Source organism: Condylura cristata, unplaced genomic scaffold (assembly GCF_000260355.1).
Source record: "Condylura cristata isolate star-nosed mole 26May11 unplaced genomic scaffold, ConCri1.0 scaffold00001, whole genome shotgun sequence".
NCBI classification, from domain to species: Eukaryota; Metazoa; Chordata; class Mammalia; order Eulipotyphla; family Talpidae; genus Condylura; species Condylura cristata.
The window spans coordinates 84,009,230-84,024,405 of NW_004567102.1; the positions used below are offsets into that span (position 1 = coordinate 84,009,230).

General features: G+C 41.1%; 1 protein-coding gene across 1 annotated transcript in view; it reads right to left on the reverse strand.

Moving 5' to 3' along the window:
- Positions 1-3,855: 3,855 nt before the first annotated feature.
- The window catches only part of NOX3 (NADPH oxidase 3), a 53,818-nt gene continuing 42,497 nt past the window's right edge, over positions 3,856-15,176 (reverse strand). Inside the window, exons 12-13 of the mRNA XM_004674155.1 lie at positions 13,613-13,737; positions 3,856-3,982 (exon numbers count right to left, since the gene is read on the reverse strand). Of these exons, the coding sequence (XP_004674212.1) occupies positions 3,856-3,982; positions 13,613-13,737 (252 nt within the window). The remainder of the gene's footprint in view (positions 3,983-13,612; positions 13,738-15,176) is intronic.

The following is a 15,176-nucleotide window of genomic DNA, read 5'->3' on the forward strand; positions in this document are numbered from 1 at the left end:
AAAAGTTCACAAAAGCTACCTTTTCTAAATATTTGTTTTAATCCTCCTGAACAGAGGATCGGTGGAAGCCCTTTCTGCTACACAATCCTTCCAGAGTTCATATTTGCTGTCTAGTATCTTAGTTTTACTTCTGACACACATCCCTTCTGAAAGTACCATTTTCTCTTACAGTTCATGCTTAGAAATGTTGACAAAATATTTTTCAATTTCTGGGCTCATCACTGTTTCTTGTAGGCATTCATTGATTTTCTACTTCCTTTAATATACCTCTTTGCAATTTTAGCGAGGAAGGGTTCTTTTTTTTTTTTTTTTTTGGCTTGAAAATAAAACAGCATTTTTGCCTTCACTTTTGATAATAACTTGGACACAGAATTCGCAGGTGATAGTTTTGCTTCTACAGCACTTTGAAGACAGTAGTCCATCATCATCCTGATGAACATCATTCTGGAGACGGCAGCTGCCAAATTTCTTGCACATTTGTGGGTAATTTGACTTTTCTATCTGGTTACTTTCAAATCTTCACTGTCACAGTGACGCTTCTGAACATTGACGGTTCTCTCCCTTTCTCCCTCCCTTCTTCCCCATCCTTTTCTCTCTTTTCCTCCCTCTTCTTCCGTTCCTGTTTTCCTTATTTTCAGATGTTCTGCTTCTCTTTCTCATATTATCTGAACTTTTGTTTTTTAGGTTGAACTTTTAAATAGAAAGCCTTTCAAAAAATTTTAAGGAAAATTTAAAAATGAGATTTCATTTACCTTATTCATTTGGAACTGATTAGTATCTTTATTATGCTAATGTTCCTACTTAGAATATGCATTTTACAACATCTACCTAGTCTACTTATTTTAAAATGTCCAATATTTGCTCAATGTCTCTGAATATTTTCAGAATTATTGTTTCATAAATGTATATTTTTGCTACATTTATGCTTTTAACTCGAATAGGCAATTTTCATTGTTAAAAATTCACATTTTCTACTGGTTACTGATGCATCCACTGATTTTTGTCTTTTTTTCTATTTGGATAGGTCAGTCTGTGGAGGAGAGACATTAAGTTCAAAATAAAAAAATCAAAAGTACAAATATAAATATAAAATATGATTTCTTTGTTAGTACTTAATTTTTAGGGACATTTTAGGCTTAGCAAAAAAAAAGAGAGAGAGAGAGAGAGAAAGATACAGAGAAACCTGTCTTTAAGAACAAGTGTACTCTAATTAATTAGACAAAATTATGCAACTAAAGAGTGTACTTTGTTTTCAAATAAACAGAGAAAAATAATTGAATATAATCATGAAAAAATGTTTAATATATATACTTTTCCTGCTAATATAAATATAGATGTATGCATCTGACTACAGAAAGTTCTGATTGTAAAAGCAGAACGAAATACAAAAAAGAACTGGGGGTATTAATATAAGTGAAGTTCGAATGACATGATGCTTGGAAATCTAAGTAAATTCCAGTCCAGGGTTGAAGAAATAGTTTCTAAGACAGAGAATATTGTCATTTTTTTTCCCAGCATGCATTTAAAAATATACCCTGGAAATCATAATACCAATGCCAATACCTGAAAATAAAGCAAAAGAAATAATCAATTTATAATTAAAAATACTGGAAAGAACTTAAGTGCTGCCTGACATTGTAACAACAAATCATGCCTGGTCAATTTAATTCTTTTAATTGTAGAATGACAATCTACAAAGTTAAGCATTTGAAAAACAATTTTTTAGTTTCAATAAGTGGTTTTTTTCCCCCTATTGTATATGGTATCTTATTTATGAGCTAAGAAGTATGATGTGATGTGCCATTCTCAGTGATTAGCTATCATTAACCTGTTCCCAGTTGGGCTCTCATTTAACAGGTGGTTTCAAGAACTCATGGTGTAGTTCTTCAGGAAGAGAACTGGGAACCTAAACAAAAGATAGGAGGTATTACTAAATACATAGCTATTACTAAGTTAAAGATGAGTATCTGGTGCCAAGCTTCAAAACACTCTTGAAAAATTCTAAAATACTAATTAATACTAGAAGTGAAAACTGTAGGATGTGATGAATCCCTTGGGAACACCATTCGGGTGGGCGGCTGCATGTTGTGGGGTGTCTGACTCTATAGGTGAGTATATTTCTATAAAATTCCCAGTGTTGTGTGTGGAGTAAAGTTGAGGTGGAATATGAGGTTGAGATGATCACAGATTAATAGGTGAAAGTAATACCCAGTATTTAAAACAGAGTGAATAGACGTATGGAAGGAAGGGCAGGGGAGGAGAAAAGGAAGGAAAGAAAAAAAAGATGGGAAGAAAAAGAAAAGAAAAAAGCAAAAGGAAAGAAAGATGGTGGGCCTCCCTGGTGGTGCAGCGAGTCAAAGCGAAGCAACGTGAAGGACTCTGCAGCCGCTTCACCACAAGCTGGATCCCCGCCCTGGAGGTGACCCACAGGGCCCAGCAGACCTCTGCTGACCCCGCCCGCTGCTCCCCTCAGCAGTGTACTTTGTCAGTCGGTCTGTACTGCTCCCCACTCTGTCTCTAGTGAATCCCCTCATGGCCCCTGAGCCTCTGGCCTGTACCCCAGTTCTGTATGCACAAATAAATAAAATCCTAAAAAATAAAAGAAAGATGGCAAACAATTTTGTTACATTGAAAAGCATGGCATACAGGTCTCAAATTTGACTCTTCTACACAGTAGCTTTTTTCCCTACTAGAACATTATGCCTCATTTTAGTCAGCACATTTTAAAGGATGTGAGGAAATGGAAATGGATTTGAAGAAGAGCAATGAAAATGATTGAAGGGCTAAATAAATATCCTAGGCTGAAGGGTTGAGAATCCAGTATTGTTTGGACTAGAAAAGGGACAGGTAAGGGATGATTTTTAGATCATTTCCAAGTATATAAAGGATTTTTGTGAAAGATAACTCCTATTGCTGATTTCTTAGGTATATAGAGGATGACAAAAAGCACAAAAGAGCTTTAGTTTAAGCAGAAAAGATCAGGTTTGGATACAAGGCAAATATCTGTTATCAAGGTGATAGAAATTTGAAATGACTTCTAAAGGAGCCAGTAGCCACACCAGTCTCCACGGTGAGCAGAACGTGACGCAAGAAAACTAGTTTAGCGGCCCCTAGAGTCTGACTGTAAATTGAGGCTCTAAGAGGGAGTGGGTGGAGAGCGAAGAGGGGAGGAATGTGGTGGAGGATTATGGGGCTTTGGTGGTGGCTGTGGTGTGATAATATTTTACACATCTGAAGATGTGAATCTATGGCTCTGAACCCTGTACAGTAAACTGATGTTACCTCAATCAAAGAAAAAAAAAAAAAAGAGCCAATGATGACTTCTATTCTGGTTCCAGAAACTATCTACTGGCGCACTGTTTTTAGGTAACTACGAACTGAGATTCACCTTTTAAAAAATTATTTTCTTTGAAAATATGTTTATTGAGATACTGTTAACCTGTCACACTGCATATGTTACCAATATCATCATCTCACCACACTCACTATCAAATTCCAATTAATCCTCTAGCCCAGTCCATTGGGCTCCCTCCTCACTTCAAACTAAGAAGGATTTGCAATTTTAAATCACTGAAAAAAAAAAGGAATATTTTATTACACGGGAAAATTATGTGAAATTCTATTTCAGTGTCCTTTCATAAAGTTTTATTGGCACATTTATTGGAACCATTCATTTGGTGTATTTTTGGTGGTAATTTTAGTCCATGGTCATGGCCGAATTGATTAGCTGTGACTGAGCCATATGGCTCACAGACTCTAAAATAATTACTATTTGACTCCTACAGGAAAAGTCTCCCACCCTCTGACCGCTACAATGCAGTCACTTACACAATTGGTGAGTTTTATCCCCAAAGTCTAGAAGCTTGCTCTGTTGTAGTAAAAATGGACCCCCCTGGGGTCGGCTGACGAATATAGGCGGCACATGCTTTGAAGCGTCTTTGAGAGCGTTCTGGGCCCACAGAAGAACACACCGATGTTGCTGCTGCAGGAGAGGATGAAGGGGCATGTCACACGGGGCAAGGGTGGCCAGAGCAGATGACACAATCAGCCAAGTGTTTGTGCCTGGGACTTTTTCTTATCTTTCCCTACCCACTTCCAGTGTCCTTTAATAAAGTTTTATTGGCACATTTATTGGAACTTAGAGTCACTTTTCTTACTTTGAGCTCCATACCCTCTCACAGATTCACAGAGCCTTCGACATCTGAATCACACAGGCAGGTAGACCTGAGAAGGTTGAGATGGACAGGGCTGTGCCAACGGGAGAGGGGATTTTGACGTTGAGGGGATCTTGCCTAGATTTTTTGTCAGGTGACCTCAGTTAGTGTCCTCTTGGGTTGGTGACCAGATACAGGCTTCCTGTGAGCAGGAACTGGGGCTGAGTACCCTCTTTTCCTCATCACAAAATGGGAAGATGGTCATTGTAACACCACCCCCCAGGGACAGTACCCCCAGCCACAGACCATACGTGTTTGTTGAATGCACAAATGACCTTGCTGACTATTACCTGTATAGTCTTGGTCAAGATGCTGGATCTCAGTCTCTACATGTGAAAAACAAAGATCAGGACTATCTAACTTTGAAAGCAAAATGCTTATTTGAAAGCAAAATGCAACAAAGCATTTGAAAAGTTTTTCAGGGTGCCAGTGGTTACTAATGCCCCATCCCACCCTGTCTCTGTGTAGATAATGAAATTCACACTAAATAATAACAGCTTAGTACATTTCTCTTGCTGGAATTTGCAAAGATGGTCAAGAAGAAAGTCAGAAAGGAAAAAGCTGTGACCGAGAATGAAGTCACCCAAAAGTTCCACCTATGATCGTGTTGTTTCAGGAGACTGGGTTGGGGGTATTTGGAGGTGACTGTGCCAGGGCCAAGTAGGCCCCAGGTGGTCCCGAGTGCACACAGCTGCTGGCTCAGGTACAGGAAAAATGTCTGGGTGGAAAGATGCAGGTTGTCTCTGGAAGTTAGGAGGAGCCAGTCTCTAGAGGGTGTACAGAGACCACGTTTCCCCTGGCCTTGCATTGAATCAGCCTTTGTAGCATTTTTCCAATCTCTGGCTCAAGCTGAATTAGTTATTCTAGACCAAAATTTCTTTTAAGGCCTCCCTAATGGTGCGAGGGGTTAACTCTCAGCACTGTGGCGCTATCAGCAGCTACTGCAGCACTAGCTAGAGGTCAACTCCCCAAGCAGTGTATTTCTGTCATTCTGCCTGTTCTGCTCCCCACTCTGTCTCTGGTAAATTCTCTCACCCTCCACACCTCTGGCCTTCACCTAGCTCTTGTGTGCATAAATAAATAAATCTTAAATCTTAAAGGTAATTCCACCCCCGCCCCAGTTCTCATAATTTTTCTGGACATAAAATCATCTAGGTAGATTGTTAAAACATAGGTTTTCAGATTCAAAACTCAGGAAAGCACTTTCAGTGAGACCCCAGGTAACATGGAAGAGTGTGGTCATGTCAACCACTGTCTTAGAGAAACTCCTGGACTCCAGGGTGAGGCCACTAAACAACTAGATTCACACCTAGTTTCTATCGAGAAGTGTTTCTATTGTCTTGTTCTTATTAGCTGATCTGTTAACATGGTTCTCTGGTGTGTACTGTACCCACACTTTAATTATGTGTTCCAGGCCCCTAATACCATGGTAGAAATTGATGGTTCACTTGCATTTCAAACTCTAGCTTCAAAGGAACTTCCTGAGTAGATTCATTTGTAAATGACAATATGTTTAAAATGTGTAAGTAGTATTTTTTATGATATCATTCCCACGGCTAACCTCAAGAAAGTGCTTTTATAGAAACTATTTCCCACCAAAAAATGAGTCTATGAATGAAGCAATTTTAAGGTGCTTATGAAAAAGATGGTGGAGAGAGCAGTTGGTTCCACTGCTTTGTTGCAGGGAGCTTTAGGCATCTCAGTGATCTCCTCAAAGGCCCCATTTCCTTATCTGTGAGATGAAGAAACTTCCAGCATCTGTCCCAGACCTCTGTGGGAACTGGGTAAGCACCACCGCCCAGCCGCCCTCCCTGTGGGCACCAGACTTGCTCTGTCAGGACCCACAGGATGCCGCCTACCCCCCGATGCCAAAGAGAAAATGCCAGTGTCTGTTAACCCAGGGATGATGACACACTTCTTGGACCAGCACTCCAGCTCTTGGTTTTTTGAGTCCCGGACTGAAACACCTGAGCGGGGCGGACAAAACCCTCCCCAGATAGGCTTCACAGTGGGGTGTGGCATCTGATGTCCAGAGGTACCTTGCACCTAGGTTCAAAGGTGCTGTCGCCGTGTTCGTATATTTCTACTAGTGCCAGCATCACAAAGAGATGCTCACTGGCCCTTCCCAGGCAGGTTGGGATGGCCCTTCCCTCTGCAGTCACCGAGACTGTTTGCAGACCCAAGAAGGCCCTTGGATGCCGACCTGGAAGACTCCATTTCAAAGGGCTCGACTGCCAGCTGCACCCCGAAAGCCCCAGCAGCTCGACTGCCAGCTGCACCCTGAAAGCCCCAGCAGCTCGACTGCCAGCTGCACCCCGAAAGCCCTAGCAGGTGGCACTACCTCTCATGCTTGGAAGCTCTGGCTATTGCACCACGCAGCTCAGTACACATTTTTGATTCATGTCACCGTCTTGGTGACATGAACGCCAAAAGGCCTCACGAAGTCCGGTCACCCATTCTCTACTTCCTGCTAAGGCGGAGGGGCTGAGTCTGTCGTCCCCAGGCCCCGTGCTCTGCGTCACTTGCCTTGCTCAGCTCAGCCCTCTCGGCATTTCTGATTTCAAGTCTGATTACTCGTTCTAAAAGCAGGTTGTGAGTCACGGAGCAGAGACTGTACAGGCAATGGAGGCAGAGATGCAGCAGCGTTTTTCCCGCTTTTACGAGGCTGTGGCTAAGGGTAACAGAACCCTAATGAGGTTGGTAAAGAAAAAAATCTTCTATAAAGTTTAATTACCCACGATTGCTTAGAATTAAAAAAAAAAAAAAAGATTCCCTGTAAAAGAAGTATAAAAACAGGAGGCATCATTCTCCAGTTTACAGCCTGCAGGATTGCGCCCGCGCGAGGACTTGGCTCAGGGACAACGCCAGCAGCATTGATCGTGGGAGCCGCTGACTTTGATGAGAAAAGGACGAATTTTACACAGACCACAAACATGCCTAACCTTCACAGCATTATTCTCAGCTCTGCTAAGTGATAAAGAAAATCCTCCCGTCCCCCGTCGCATTTGCTAAATAACTTCTGGGTCTTCTCTGTGGGGTTGATGCATTTTGCAAAACAGGTCAGAGAAGCCTTGAACGAAAGGCGCCCAAATGTCACTCACCGGGGGTCTGCGCAGGGCAAGCAGCCGGGCGAGCATGCGCCCAGGGGCCGCCCACCCTCTCGCTGCACTCCCGCCTTGTGCTCTCTTCTCTTTAAATTGTATGTTTGTTTTTATGTGTTGACTTTTATGCGTGGTAAGTTATAACCCTGTAGGGGCAGACCCTAAACCCCATTAAAAAAAATCAAATTACTTTATACCCTGAGTGCATTCAGCAAATAAAATCGATAAACAGAAGCTTCCTGTGGATTTATGGGGGCTTAGAAAGAAGAGAATGAGCGTGTACTAACTGGGTCTCAGACAATGGACACCACTTTTGGATACTCTCCTGGAGAATGTTTTTTATTAGAAATGCCTCCAAATGATTCAGTGCATAATTATATTTTGCACAACACCTTCTTTTTCATAACCACAGATGATACTTGTGTTGGCCATTTTTAACCCCATCTCCCGGTGGATTTGTAGCAGTCTGCCGGGGTACCTTTCTCTGCTTCTTAATAACTCAGCTATTTATTACGGACTACAACACGCCGTCCCTAACAGTGCTTGCTCATTGCCATCGCACTCCCCTGCTCCTTTCCCACCAGCTCCACATCCTCTTTGGTGAGTGTGAAGGCCCTTGTTGGTTTCCACATCCACCCCACCACCCCTTCATTTGCTAATGCTGGCCAGGTGCTCAGTCCAGACCCATAGAAATAGCTGCTGCCCCTGAGGACTGTAGCGTCAAATAAAGGAAAGAAGTAGAAAAGTAGTAGACTGTGGACAGGCTCTCAGGGAAAGAGAGAGCTGTTTTCTGCCAATTCGCTCCTCCTTCTTGCTGACAAATGGCTGAAGTATAGACATCTTTCTATGGAAAAACCCCAGGAGATTTTGCCATATCATGGATGATGATGCAACATCCAAGAAACTACAGAGTAACACTAGCTCCTCCTTGTGCTCACCCACAGTTCTTAACCCCTCATGCAAATACAAGTACTTTCCATGGAATGTTCTTGATTAGAACTGGAGAGCAGCCTGTCCTCGGGTGGAAAAGCTCCATGTAACTATGCTAACAATATCCCCGTGATAAGTTTATGGTGGTTTTGTTTTTTCTCTTGCAGCTATAATTTATCATGTGTGGGACTTCCATTTAAGTCTATTTCTTTGACAATTCTAAACATGTTAGTCATAAAATGAACACTGAGGATATCCTGTTAAGTAGGAGGCCCCGATGCTATAAGCAGAGTGTTCATTTCGAAAGATATCATTTTAAAACACCCTGCCCATATGTACACACCAAGAGGCCTGGGGATGCTCCAGATGGACACGCTGGCTCCATTTAGCACACAGGTATTTTTGCGTTTCTGAAAATAACAGGCCCGTGAAATGGACTAGATGCTCCCAATTATATGGAAAGTCAACATCTTCCTTCCTCATCAGGTTGGGTTGCACTGGCCCCCTGAAGGCAGTTCCATGCTCATCTTTACTTTCCTCTACAAGACTAAAGAAACACTTCTACTGAAGTTTTGAGGAAAATGGCTAAATCTGCAAATTTTTTTTTATGGTTATTAATTGCATAGTTTTCCACCTACAAGGCGCAGGCAAATTATCAGTAGACAAATCAGAGGTAGCAAACTATAAATGTTAGTGAAGTGCAAGATCAAAGATGGAAGTTCTATGAAAAGGCATTTTATTCAATTAATTCAAAACAACTGGTCCACAAATCCAGAAGGTTGAGGACAGGTACAATGTGTGTTTATCAAGAGTTAGCTACAATGTGACAAAGATATATTTATTTTCATTCTGCCTACCTTTTGGGAAACGATGCACTGAAGTTCTGAACATTTGTCTAAAGCTCGGGAACATATTGAGAATGTTCACGAAAACATGCAATGCAGCTTCCTTTTTTGTATACATGAACAATTCTATAGATTAGCAAGACAGATCTCAAGGCATGCATTTAATTAACCTACTGTACTTTAATTAGGAGAACAGTTTCCATTGTTTTTATGTTTAGAGCACTTTCTGTGCTCGTCTAACTTAAGCCATACACAACAGTTGCCACATACACGTGGCTTAGGGTGTAGCAGTCAAAGACTTACTTTTTATAAACCCACTTGGTATTTGTTGATCTTCTTTTAAAACTATACTCGTGTTTTTGCAATACAGCTGATATACTTATGAAAATTAATTGCAAATAAAAACAATGGGATACACTTGCCCACTTTCAGCTTTTGATCCCTTTTTAATTTTTTTCTTCCCCTTCCCTTATTTGTATTCATTTTGAAGCCCGTCAATTTGTTTCTCTATTACTGTTATTTCTGCAATTTTCTGGTTCTTTCAGAGCTTGCACTATTCTCTTTGATCTGCTTCCCTTGAGCTTTATTTTTGGTGCTGTTTTTCATGTTCTATAAAAAATATTTTTGCCCCTTTTTTTATTCTTTTGATTTAACTCCTTCTTAGAACAAGTGCTAACTCCAGCATTGAGTGAACAGGTAAATGTTTTTAAGAGTAAGCCCTAAGAATCCTTGGCTTCGCACTGATGAATAGAAATGGTTGAGAGCCTACTTCAAAGGCCCTCAAGAACAAAGAACCTTTTCTGAGGCCATGGACAAATCCACCAATTCTTTCTGACTCATCTTTGCCAAAAGATATGAGCTAATGACAAGCCAGACCTGTCTTAGAAGAGTAGCCAAGTAGGCTTGGGAACAAACATATCCTTGACATAATAAGGGGAAAACATACTGTTTATCTCCTTAATAACCATCTTGAGGAAAATTAATGTTACTTTGTCCTTTGTGCAAAGCAATAATTGGATTGTGTGTTTCATTTATATCTGGACAAAGGCCAGGATATTGAAATACTTCTCAATATTAGATTTTCTTGTTTAAAAATTAGATTTTATTGGCATTCTCTTTCCGAGATTTCTTCATTAAAAGCTTCATTAAACATAAATCTTTTTTTTTTTTTTAACACAGCAGAAAACAAGATTATTTTAAGGAGGTCATTTAAAAATCTCTTAGAAGGGTGGTGCTAAGTTCTTTATGGGTGACTTGCTTTTTTTTCAGACCAGGGATGAAATAATAATCTATCTTTGCCTACATGTGTCTGATATTAATTACACTGATCGCTGGAGCTAAGTTACAAGTCACAGAGTTGTAGAGTATAAGGCTATTACAAGTATGGGATTTATGAAATTTGAGGTTAGAAAGTCAATTGAGAGGCTTGGGTCAGTGACATCGAAATCTTGGGGATCTTTTCTATCCTGTAAGAAATGAAATCATCCTTCAAAAGAGACTGTTACACAACTACTATGCTGAAAAATTCAACCAGGCTAGAAGTCTGTCTATGTTCTGAACTGTGATGATGGCTTCTCAAGAGGAATGGGCTCCTTTCTTACAGGGCAAGGAGAAAAGTAACATTTACTTTCCCACCTTCAAACTGTACCCTGGTCCTCACTTCCTGCAAAACCAGACAGACTACCATGCCAGCACAATCCAACATAACTTTGGGAGTTGAGTTTGTCCAAACTCAGTTCCTCTCTCAAGTTTTTCATACTGTGTTTCTAGTTCACACCTTTCTGAGGGAAGGGAGATAATGAAGTAGTTTGTATTGAAAGGTTGCCCCATTAGGCTGCCCAGCTTGTGTGTTAGCAAAAGACACATGTGTAATGAGAGATGTCATAATAAGAGTTTTCTGTCAAGATGCATGCTTGTGTCAGAACCTGCTGAGTGGGAACATTCACTCCATGATCACTGGAAATGGAGTGTCCAACAGTTATCAGAAGAACAGATTTTTTTCCAAAAAGAAAATTTGATTAAAAACCTCATTGCAGTGGTAACACAGGAGTTTGTAATATTTGTTATCTTTTCTACTGATAACCTTTAATATGAAATAGGTAAACTGAGTCATTCATTCTCTGCTTCTGGACAAACACCTGATGGGTGGGAGTGAAGACAGTGAAGACAGTGATAGGGCTCAGAGAAGTCTGGGGTTTCCGGAGTAGGACTGGATGTCGGGTAGGGAATCACAGGAGAAACAGATTCTGAGATTCCCAGAGGCTGGCATGGGTTTGAAGCACCCACATTTGGAGAGCAGACAGAATTTCAGAGCTGGTTCTAGCCCCACATGTCAGTGAGAAATATAAGAAAATATTAGAATAAGTACCCAAACTGATGAGAAAGAGATTATACTGCAGAAAAGTATTCCATAAGGCTGAAAATATGATAAATAACTACAAAAAGTTTAACGGAGCAAAAGCCCCTGTAAAAGAAGACAAAGTGACAGTACCTGCACTGGCAAGAGAGATGAGAAGATCATAGGGAAATCACAGTAATTAGAGAATTAATCAGAAGTACCCGCATAAATTTTAACTTTCTCTTAGTGATTCAATACTGGAAAAAAAATGGACAGAAGAACAAAGGTGAGGATATAGAAGACCTAAATGATAAGGTTAACAAAATGCCTAAAAGTAATATGTGTTAAACACCATAAACTAAAAATAGGGGCTATATTTCTTTACCCTCCAAATATCATAGTTTCCAGAACTCCTGTTGATCTACATGCATTTTTGTCCATGTCACCCACTGTCATAGCTCCAAACACAGTTTACAGGCTGACACCTCCCAAATGTGTAGCTTCAATTTGTCTTCTGGGTCCCTAAGTCATTATCTGCCTACTCGACTTCTTCACTTGGATGTAAATGGCACCTTACACTAAAAATGTAAAAATTTACAACTCTTGTAACCCCACTTTTGCTATCCTGTCCCTCTTTAGGTAACCCAGTGTTAGTAAGTGGTAGTTCCTTTCAAGCTTGGTACTGGCCTCCCATTCAATCCATCAGCAAGAACTTCATATCTGCTCACCCCCCAAAGAAGGTCCCAAATACAATTGCTTGTCTCCATCTTCATTTTCTGTCCCTGCTAAATCAAGCCTCGACCACTGCACACTTCCTCACCAGCCTCTGCACGTCTGCCTCTTATAATCTACTCTCACAGCAGCAAGAGTGAGCCCATTAAACACCATTCCTCTATTCAACCATTAAGTTGTTTCTCCTCAGAATGAAATTCAGGGACTTGTAATGTCCTCCCACTGAGTACCTTCTCCTGGAACTTTTCTTTTCACTCACTCTTTTCCAATGACTCTGGTGTCCTGGCTCAAGCCAGGAGCAGTATCTGCTGCCTTAGGACCTCCACATGTGTTGAACTTCTGCTCTTTCCTAGTGATTTACATGGCAAAATCCCTCCATTCTCCATCTCCATGTCTCTCCTCAAAACATGGAAGCTATTATTTAATTGAAGACAGTATTAAAGCATGTTGACTTTTCAGAATTGCAGATGATGGGGGTTCAAAACAAAGACCAATTCAGAGGTCATGTAATAACAATTTTGCATGAGTACTTCATATTTGACCAAGTTCAGCAAAGTACTGTTTTTGTTATGCCAATAAAAACAATGCTGTGAATGTATAATATCATACACATTTTATGATGTGGTCAAAATGCTTAGATAAGCTACTTTGTTCAAGTTCACATAGCCAGCAACTTCTAGAACTGGAAAACATAGGCCTAACGCCTGTCTCAGGGGCCCAGAACACATGCTTTTCTCATCCGCAGAGAAGTTTATTATGACAAAATCACAGCGGCGGTAGGCACCTACTACAGCTGCTGCTGCTGTTGATGATGATGATAGCAAATACTACCTGTATTTGAGTGTTTTGAGCACACTTTACACGTATTTTCTCATTTGATACTCATAGAACTCAAGAGGTCAGCATTATTATTATTTGCAGATTACAGAAGAGACCCAGTCAGTGCCAACAATAATCTGTACCAGGTAAATTCATGGTAATGGCAGGGCCAGGATCTACACCCTGGCAATTAAAGAGCCACCCTGGACTGCTGGCTCTTTAATTCCCACCCTTCATCATTGCCTGGGCTCAAACATTTCCTGTCTGCTTTGCTAGACATGTCACAGTTTAAAGTGGACAGAAGTGAACTCTGCATGTGGGTAATTAGAAGTCATCTGTGTTCACTAAAGAATTCTTGAAGAGATAAGAATCTCAGTTTATTTCAATGAGTTTTTTAAATTTTACTGAAAATTGTCTGCTATTCTGAGCCAGTCTCAGAGGGTGTTATGGATCCTGAAATATCCACTGACTGCCCTTGCTAACCAAGGCCCATGTTTTCTCTCTCAATGAATGAGATGCCCATGAGTGTAGGTAAAGTAGCTCATGGTCCAGAACTTTCTATTTCAGCAGCAACTGGCATTTCTGCAGGAGGTTCCCAGTAGGCAGAAGAAAAAGACCATGTCAGTTCCTTACCGTGGGTGATTGCAGGCGAGCTGCTGAAACTCCTTGTTCCAGTTGGGTCTTCCATAGAAGGTTTTCTGCTTTAACCCCGTAATCACATCAGTATTTTCATCCCAATGTAAAGCTATGTAAATAGCCTAAAGCAAAAATTGTGGTATCAGATGACAGGAAGAAAAAAGTAAAGAACTGTACTAAATGAAAGATGAAGTAATTATGCTCATTTATAGATCTAATTCACAAACCAATTTCTTGTGGGGCTCGAATGGCTCCTCATTACCATCAGCCCTCACTGACTGCACACTTCAGGACAGGCATCTGCTCTCATTTCTCTTTGTATTCCGCCTTGGGCGTTGTCGAAGCAAAAATGCTTTACACGTGGTAGATACACAAGCACATGATGCTAGAATGGGTATTTTCGTCTTGTAAAAAATGAGTGTAATATAGTAGATATGGTTAAGGGAAAACAAGCACTAAGCTACTTCTCTTTTTCTGCCAAACTTCTCAAAAATAATCCTGACTTTTATCCCCTTTCATTGAATATTAACCTTTGTGAATGTGAGGGAGGCCCTGACAGACTGAGGTGATAGGCCTTACCCAGAAGACGCTGGCCCTACTGCCTGGTCATGGGGTGCAGATCATCTGAATGTACTGTCTGGGGGCTGGATACAGTGGGGTCTGGCAGACAGAACAGGTGGCCAGAGCACGGCAAGAGTGTGCTTGCCATTTGCTTTCAAATTACACGACTATATCCAGGCGACAGGTAACTAGAGAATAAGCAAATACTAAGCTCATAAACCAGAGCCTGGGCCTACCAATGCTGCTTAATGATGACTTTTTTAAAAGCTGCTGTAAATTGTATAAGCTCCTGGTGAATTCTGGTTGCCTCCTTCTTACCTTGTGGGGTGTGGTGTCCCCTGAGCTTATCCCTTAGACCCATACACCATTCTTTGAGCTCACATGCTGTGTCCATTGGTGCTCCATTTACTTACATTTTCTGCCTCTTCTTGTTCTTGACCAATTGGGTTATACCCTTGCTAGACATGACTTTACCCCAGGATTCTGCGACTGCCCTGACTTCCATGACTGGACTTAACACTCTATCTAAGAATCCAGAAACAGGGAGGTGGAGTGGAGAACAATGGAAGAACCTTGAAGATGACAGAATCTCAGAAGTCTAAACCATAGGAAATCCCTGTGGTAAGTCTGATCCCAGGAAACAAGGCCACTGATATAACCAACTTTGGGAACTGGAGTCCAGACAAGGAGAGAGGTGGGTCGGACCTTCTTATGAGGCAGGTTCATCAAGGCAGAAGTATGAGACAAGAGTTTATGAGTCAGGTATGAGTTGTTATTTGAGGAATGGACTTTAGAAACTGGCAGGCTCCGTTATCAGAGCTGGAATTCCAGAGTTGCATTAGCTTCCAGGTCAGAGTCTGGCACTGCAATCCCACAATGTCTTTGCTTAATGATAGACTTGGCTGGGGCTGTACAGTAAGCTGTGTAGCTGAGGGCCGAAGAAGAATACAGACAGTCAAGGTAGTTTTGACTAAGTACCCAATGTAATGACCAACTGAGA